At 32.1% G+C, this 8,657-nt stretch overlaps 1 protein-coding gene across 1 annotated transcript in view; it reads right to left on the bottom strand.

Moving 5' to 3' along the window:
- LOC108538684 (mucin-19-like) overlaps positions 1–8,657 on the bottom strand; it is a gene marked incomplete at its 3' end in the record, with an annotated part of 76,905 nt that overhangs the window by 35,439 nt on the left and 32,809 nt on the right. The window contains exons 27-30 of the mRNA XM_017886923.1: positions 7,891–7,932; positions 7,326–7,358; positions 6,904–6,952; positions 4,346–4,356 (exon numbers count right to left, since the gene is read on the bottom strand). Of these exons, the coding sequence (XP_017742412.1) occupies positions 4,346–4,356; positions 6,904–6,952; positions 7,326–7,358; positions 7,891–7,932 (135 nt within the window). The remainder of the gene's footprint in view (positions 1–4,345; positions 4,357–6,903; positions 6,953–7,325; positions 7,359–7,890; positions 7,933–8,657) is intronic.

Raw genomic sequence — 8,657 nt, 5'->3', positions numbered from 1 at the left:
AAAAAAAAAAAAAAAAAAAAAAAAAAAAATTTTACCCATTTTCCTATAAAGAATGGGGTTCAGAAAAGTTGAGTGATTTGTTCAAGATCACACTGCTGGTTAGCGACAAAACTAGGACTCAAATTTAAGTCCCCCAGTATCTAGGACTGTGACCCATACTGCTTTTTATGTTATTCTGCCTGTATGTATAACACATCACCTCCTGCAGTTTTCAAGTTTTCTTAATTACCCATTCACCATGTTAATGGAAATATTAAAAATTAGACTAGAAATTATAGAACACAATATCAAGTAAAGAATAAAATATCCTGTCTCCCCGAATTACTTTACAGAATGTATATTTAAATAAGTATGGTAACTAGTTTGAGAGAAAATTTTTGTGACAGTTATCAAGAGCTGACAAGGTTTAGTTGAGAAGAATTTTCAAAATTGGTATTACACAGACTCCACCAACTGACCAGCTCAGATCTTGATATCTTTTCTCACTAATGAGCACAATAGTTGGACATTTGAATCAAAATATCTTGGTGATCTAATTGTAAGAATAGCATGGAAAGACTGTTATGCCATGAACCCCAGAGACGATCAAGATTAGAATGATGTGGAAGAATAGATAGACCCTGATAATCCCAAAGATTTTGGTGCAGATTCCATTTCCCAGTATTGATTTAACCTTTATGGAATTCCAGTGATCCAATTTGAACACTTTCAAACTGAAGACAATTGCATTTAATTAAAAGCAGCATTATCATAAGGAATAAAATCAAATCTCCAAAATTTACACATCTAAATAAATATGCTCTAATCAACATGGATTCAAGAACATAGTTGCACAGCATAGGTGGTAGTGCTCTGATCATCACTATTTTGCCTTATGCACAAGAGAACATATTTATAGGCCTTTCCTTATCATTGATGTTGCTGAGATGGCAACATGCTCATGTGCATCTCAAGGACCGATCTTTAATCAGGGTCCTAGAGTTATTTAAACTAGGCACAGATTGGGGTACAGACCAGTCAGGCTACTATGATATAGCTCCCTTTCACCATGAATGAACTTCAGAAGATGTAAGTCTGAAATTATTGATACAGCAATAAAAGTAGGGATAAGCCTTTACTAACAGGAATACACGAGAACTCACTTTTCTTCTGGGTTTAATTACCAAAACTGATAGAGACTGTATTCTCGTTCTCATTAATTTTGACATCCATAACCATTACAGTTTCAACTGATTTTTCTGTTACTTGCAAATGAACACACATGCTGGAAGTACTTGATACTGTCAATTATTATGTGTCAGCTTCTTTGTGTACGAGACATAAATAGTAATAGGAGGAGCTGCCTTCACCAAAACACTAACTCCACCCTAAAAAATTTTTTCAAGTGGCTTTGTCCACTTGTGTTTCACCTCACTACAAACTTAATATAAAGTCTTTTAATTAATTTTCTAGCTACCACTAAGTTTTTAAATTAATTCTAAGAATCATTTTAATTTTTACAAGGAAAAAATATTTTGGCATTTTTTTCAATGAATTTTATTTTACTTAAAATATATGTCTGAAAGATAAACTTCAGGAGTATCCATAACATTTCCCCTCATAAACAACAAATTCAGTACTGCAGAGTCTATAGCTTTTGCAAAATATCTTATTCTGAAAAAATTTAAAATTCATAAAATTGGCTTTAATTCAAGAAGCAGTATGTTTCTGATTAGTAATCTATAAAGTATTAAACTCCCCAAGTAAAATATAAACTCATTCACCTAGTTAATTATTCCTGATAAAATTCACTAATAATAAAGTTGCCTTTACTGAATACTTCCTACGTATTACACCAAGCTGCACTATCACATTTACTGTTTTCTCAAATCTTTCCATGTAGAGATTATTTTTAGTTCCCACTTCACAGATGAGAACACTAAACCTCAGGCTGCTTGAGGGACTTAAAACAGGGTCAAACTTTAAGGGGAGGGATTCAAATTCTTATTTTTCTAATTCCACATTCCACTATACTCATCTACCTCCCTTTGCCTGATGCGATTTTTTTATGATTGATGCTATTTTTAATAAGCACATTGTATAAACAAAATTTATATATAACTTATAGTTGTAACATTCTAAGTTTTTAAATTTTTGAGTAAATATGCATTTTAACAGATTATATTGTTGTGTAACAGAAACCCACTTTTAAATTATATGTCAGTGTCCCATGTATTCATTCACATGGGGGATTTTTTGTTCTTGTTTTAATATAAACCTACTAAGCAACCTATGATTTTAACATAAGTTCCCATTTGAAATCAGAATCTGTAATTACATGTTGCTTCTTCAATAACTGATGTAAATTAAATTCAACTTCATCCTCTTCTTTAAACATGGAAACACAGGGGCATTAGGACTGGAGTCTAGAAAATATGTTCTGAATTTTAATTATCTCTGCAAGTAACCTTGAATGTATAACTTAACCTCTTTGTGTTTCCATTTACTCATGTGTAAATAGGGGGAAATGATGGCACCACTTCAGGGAATTTTCTGTATCAAATCAGATAATATATGTCATATAGGTAGAGTAGTGCTCAGTAAATATTAGCTCTGTATCAAGATCAGTCAATCTAAAAAGGAAAAGCCCCATAACTGCACAATGTTTCTTCTAAAAATAGCATGCTTATTAGAATGGTTAGCTAGGCATCTCTCAGGGTATTTTAGCCCTCTGAAAGCGTTCGCTGTATGGAAAAGAAGATAGATACAGAAAGCATGTGGAGAAATTAAAGTCTGCACACTGCTTCCCTTTCACTTTAGAGTTTTCTGCAATGTTTTTCTAAACTCCTCAAAAGTACCCTTTACTTCTATGCTATTTACCTCAACAAAAAAGTTAAGGTCTATTCAACAATGAAGTCATACCTTGTCTTCTATGCAGTACTTGGTCAAAAGTACTTTATCCAGAGAACAAGTTAGTGGCAAAAGCCTGCACCCCCTACCCCACTGCCCCGCCGAGACTCTTTTAAAATAAATCTTACCTTTGTGTTCAATAATTATAGGTTTTATGTTAAGAATGATTTATTTTTAAAGGACAAAGCAAAAGTAAAAGTAGAAAGTTTTACCAAGCTTAATTTATCCCACTTAATCATATTGTTTCTGCCTCAAAAGCACTAATATATTATCCACAATTGAAAAATTGGTTCCCATGTCCAAGAAACAAATCCTTTCATTTTTGTATTATGTATGAGTAGTTTTCATTGGAGAGGAAAATACATATTTTGAAATAAAGTATCTCTTACGCTATGATTATATCTGAATGATAATCTCTTACTTTTCAATCTCTAAGTATCTTTTTTTGATTGCATTACTATATTTTGGAAAGAAACAGAAAAAAACACCCTTGCTACGTGATGATGTCAAATTCTATATTATACATAAAACTATATAATATGGGATTCCTTTGTTTTCATATACTGATAAATGATGGGGCCTACCTTCTCTCAGAAACTTAAAAACAAAAATCTATTTTTATTGCTTATCATCACCAATTTGAAATGCCACTTCTTAACCACTAATGGTCCAGCCTGAAAGAATAGGATGCATCTTTCAAGCCCTAGAATTTTGTTACTCTCTATTCATTGCCTCTACAAAAGACCTTTATTTTTTAAAAAGAATCTAAAAGCAACACAATTTAAACTTACTTGTTTTGGTTTTCACAATGATCATTAGCTGTTTATTGCGATGAATTTAGAAAGAAAAAGAGTGTGAAAAGAAGAAAAAATAAGTGGCGGCTGTCTCTTAAAGTACAAATGTTTATTGTTACATGAATATGAAAAATTAAAAAATGTGACTTTTTTTCCTTTTGGAGGCTTCCAAAATATAATACCAGTAAACCCTTATCTAGCACTTCTGGGTTTCTTCTGTTATACTCTATCCTCACTTATATTAAATTATTTATGATCCCCTCAAGCCAGAAGAAAATTGGCATATCATCTCTTAGTTGTTAAAATTCAGAATATACCACATTTTATTTTGAATAGTTTGTACTCAGTCCAAGTCCCTAGCCACACAGCTTGAGTAGACTTTTTTATTTATGATTTCCACGTTAATTTGAATGAACATAAGATGACCAACTGGGCATGTGCCCAAGCTCCGTCAATTCAACAGGTTTTAGGAGACTAGTTTATCTATTATTGAATGATTTCTAATTCTCATCTTTGTATTAGTGTGATATGGTCATAGCCTCAAAAGATAAAGAACTAAGAATTACCTCTAATTCTTACCACTATCATTATTTTTTAATTGAAATGATACATTTAATAAATTAAAGCTTTTGTATGCTTCAGTTTATCTGGCAAATTAGCACTTCCTAATCTGCTTCCAGCAGCCAAGATAAAGCCCTACACATACACTATTAATAAAGCTGGAAATATATTATTAATTTATAATCAATGCTTTCTGCACATTGGGATTACTTGACTAACTTTTATTTGAACATCCACACTTTTGTGCCCACAATGGAAAATTTCCAATATGAGGGAAAAAATAAACATTTTTATACTCTTTGTCTTCTGATTTTACTAATGGGATGTTACTACAGTCTGCTTTTCCATGGGATAACAAGTGAAAAGAAAATCCTAATCGCTGACTTCTCTCTATGATTCATGCCAAGAATGTCCTTTTCCTTCTGATCCTTATAAACCCTGCAAATGTTACTTAAGCCTTTGCATTTCCTCACCTTTAAAAAATGATGAGGTGAGGAAGACTGTGGAGAAAACAATCAGAGCGATTAAGACTTTAATGAGATACTGAATGAAAATATTTAACTATATATGACCATGAATTAAGGTAAATCCTTCAATAAAAGTCATTTTTACTATTTCAGTAAAATACTAACATAGCATCTGGTTAATTTATTAAATATATACTTATCGTGCATGAAAGTATCTACCAGAATTTCAGGCGAAATTAAATAAAACATTAGATTTCAGTAAGGCAAACGCACAAAGTCTAAATAATGCCAAATGAAATTCAAGGAAAAAATCACCCCCAGGTAATCTTTCCCTATATTCAACTCTGCATTTGATTCATATAATTTTTAAAATCGCTACCGTGAAGATGATAAGTTTTTTCGTGTTTTACGGTAAATGACAAAATATTACATCTAAACTTCAATCAAGTTGTCACAAAAACCTTATCAGGATAATCTACTCATGATTTTCTGCGTTTCTCATGACAGCTAACTTACTACAGCTACAAAAAGGCCGCGTTGACAAAATAAAATTGAAATATTACATTCAAAAACCAGGTGATTTGAAAAGTAAATTATATATTTTATATATTATATATAAGCTAGAAAATTAAACCACTTTTAATAGTTCTAGGTAAGTATTGTGATATAGGATATAGATATCATCATCATGATACTGAAGAAATAGAAATAGTTATCTAAGCTGCTTATGATTCATGCGTATCTTTGCAGTTCATCAAATCAAGGAAAAAATATTTCTTTAAATGATCACAAGATACGAAAGTTTTAATAGCTGATGAATGACTTTGACTAAAGGAAAGTTTAGTAACTGAACCAAATTAATCATCTTAGAAACAGAGCCAGGCTGAAAATTAGGGATTCAGTCCACTGCTTGCAACTGAGGTAACACGTAGCTAGAAAATTACTCTGTGGTGCATAAGAAATAATTCAAAAAACTATTGGGATGAAATTGTTGTTAGTCCTGAGAAATGAATTTATGATTACAGACTGCAGAAGAACATTTTTGAAATGTGTCAGGCTTTCTGAGATTTACATTGAAAGAGCCAGTAATGCTTTGTGTCACGAATGATATCCAACATAAGAGAAAGTTTGACAGGAAGTAGCATGTTGTTTTCGGTATTTTTAATAATATTGTGCACTATGATAGCTGATGCTTTAAGATATACATATATATTTACTCCTTTAATATAAAATATATTAATTTAAAATAGACAACACTAAGATTTACAAAATGTTCAAAATTATAGTCACAATTCTATATTATGATATCAATTTATAATCCAATAATAGCCTTGGTTTTACACTGTATCTTTGTATTGAAGATTAGCTCTAATGAGTGAAATGTATGAACTGTTGGATTTATCAGTATAACTAATATCTAACAAATAGTTTAACCTTCACCAGAAATTCTGAGCTAAAGTTCTAAACCTGAGTTCTAAATTTTCGACAAGGAAAAAGAAGAGTCATTCATTCACTCTGTAAATACTTACTGAATACAAACTAATCTGTACCTTGGCATTAGGTACAATTGGGAATACAAGGATGGCGAAGCATGGCCTGTGACTTGAAGGAACGTATTCATTTAAGACTTGATAAGTTAATAAATAATAAAGAAAGAGAATTAGTGCTAACTTGGGGGTAAAGACTGTAAGTATAGAAAAGTGAGTATGTGAAAGATAGTGCAGAGTTGAAAGGGTGAAATCTATGGATGATTTTCTCAGACACATAGGCTCTTGAAAGAAATGACATACACTATGCATGTGAATCTTCAATTAAGTAAAATTGATATATTTTTAATTGTATAATTAATTAGTTTAAAGAAAAGAATGTGACTATATGTATTACAAACAACAACAACAACATGTACAGTCACAATGCTAAATTGTCTGCTGGCCATTTTTTGTGAATTTTTAAATCATATTTTCATATACATTAAAGACACTGAAACATACTGAATACATTTTTAAATTTAGGTGGAAAGATAAAATAGCAAACTAAATTAGGGAAACTGGATGGTCAGAGGGAAAATTCAAACCCAAATATTTTAATGTATAATCAAACTGATGTTGATTCCAATATTTAAGTTGTTCAAGGTTTCAGATACAAACCTTTATTCAAAACTTTATTCGTCACTTATGGATTTTCTGATTTACCTACCTGTTGTTTCACTGCTTGATGTTGTAATCGCTAGAATGGATGCTGCTGAATTTGAGAAAACAATGGAAAAATAAGTTTTATATGCAGGGGAAATTATACTTTCAAGAACATCTATAGTCACATGCAAAATGGATCAACTTGAAGTGACTGTATCAGACAAAAAATCATCATATAGGTGAAAAGAAGCCCAAATATTAGTTTTAAAATGTATAGGCCCCAAGTAAAAGGTCAAAAAACCTTATCATTTGGTATAATGCTTTTTTCCCCCAAAAGCTTTCTCTAAAAAATTCTTTTTTAAAAAAGAAACTTTGTCTATTTCTTCTAAAATGTCATTGCAAAGATATAATACTGCAAAGGAAGTTTTGGGTGTTTTAAAATCCCCTGTTGATTAAGTTGTGGCTTAGAGGTTATAGCTTACCTATGCCTGGGCTACTGGTAACCAGTGTAATTGCTATGCAAAGAAGAAGACAAATATTTGGAAATGTACATTAAACTGGTATTGAAAGATGAGGTTAACCGTACCTATTTAAACATGTTTCAAGATCTCCAGAATGCAAATAAATGATTAAATGTAACAGTTAAGTTCACTTATCAGATGTTTACACATTTCAATATACTTTTGTACTCCGCTAGCTACTGTTTTAATGACAAAGCATCCAATTAAAATTAAAGATTTCTTGGTGTTAATAAAAGAAATTGTAAATTACTTTCAAGGAATTTAACATAGAATTTTCTGACATAGCCACTTTCTCCAAATCAGTGGTATGCAGAATGTTCTTCTTAGGACAGATAACCTTTGAAAAGGGAAGATTTCTTTAATAATGTTACAATTACATACAGACCTGCTATTTGGCATGGGCCTGTAGCAAATACATAAATGGAGAATGAAAACTTTGAAAAAAGTGCCATGATTCCCAAACTATCAATTATCTTTGCTGCTCATTTAGGAGCTATAAAACAGTTAGCACTTTTAATTTATTTACCTGCTCCAGTGCTTAATATGGCAGTAGCTGTTGTAGTGGAAACTGTTTAGGAAACACAATATTTATGAAAATAAATTAATTGAATAATTTTTGCTGGGAAATATAGCTCAAGAAACCAGTCGTCATAAACTAAAAGTAAAATTTCTGAAATGTGTGCAGAGGTTAAGTGACAAAATAATTTTTTATTTACATCTACACAAATAACACCACATATTTATATATGTCCACCAAAAATAACTATTTCCTGTTATCACCACTTAACCAAAATCTCATAGGAACTTTATAAGGTCTCTTTATGGGCCAATAACGACTTTAAAGGAATGTGGTTCAGAACCCTGATGTGATAACTTCACTTCAGGTAAGTGACCAAAAATAACTAAAATTTAACTAGCATTTTACAGCAGATTGCATAATTTTAAATAAATTGTCAAAGCCTCACTGTTGGAAGCAGTGAGCCATGATCGTGCCACTGCATTCTAGCCTGGGCAGCAGAACAAGACCATCTCTACAAAATAAAAAATTAGCCAGGCACGGCAGCGCATGCCTTTGGTTCAAGCTACTCAGGAGGCTGAGATGGGAGGATCACATGAGCCAAGGCAATAGAGGCTGCAGTGGACTGTGATTGCACCATTGCACTCCAGCCTGGGCGACAAAGTGAGACCCTGCCTCAAAACAAGAAAGCAAGCAAAACAGGAAGCGAGAAAGCAGGCAAGGAAAGAAGGAGGGAGGGAGGTAAGGAAGGAGAAGGAGGGAGGGAGGGAGGGAGG

This window comes from Rhinopithecus bieti, unplaced genomic scaffold (genome assembly GCF_001698545.2).
Source record: "Rhinopithecus bieti isolate Rb0 unplaced genomic scaffold, ASM169854v2 scaffold_16691, whole genome shotgun sequence".
In the NCBI taxonomy this organism is placed as follows: domain Eukaryota; kingdom Metazoa; phylum Chordata; class Mammalia; order Primates; family Cercopithecidae; genus Rhinopithecus; species Rhinopithecus bieti.
Note: the sequence above shows the minus strand (reverse complement) of the source record. Positions and strands in the feature narration are given on the sequence as shown.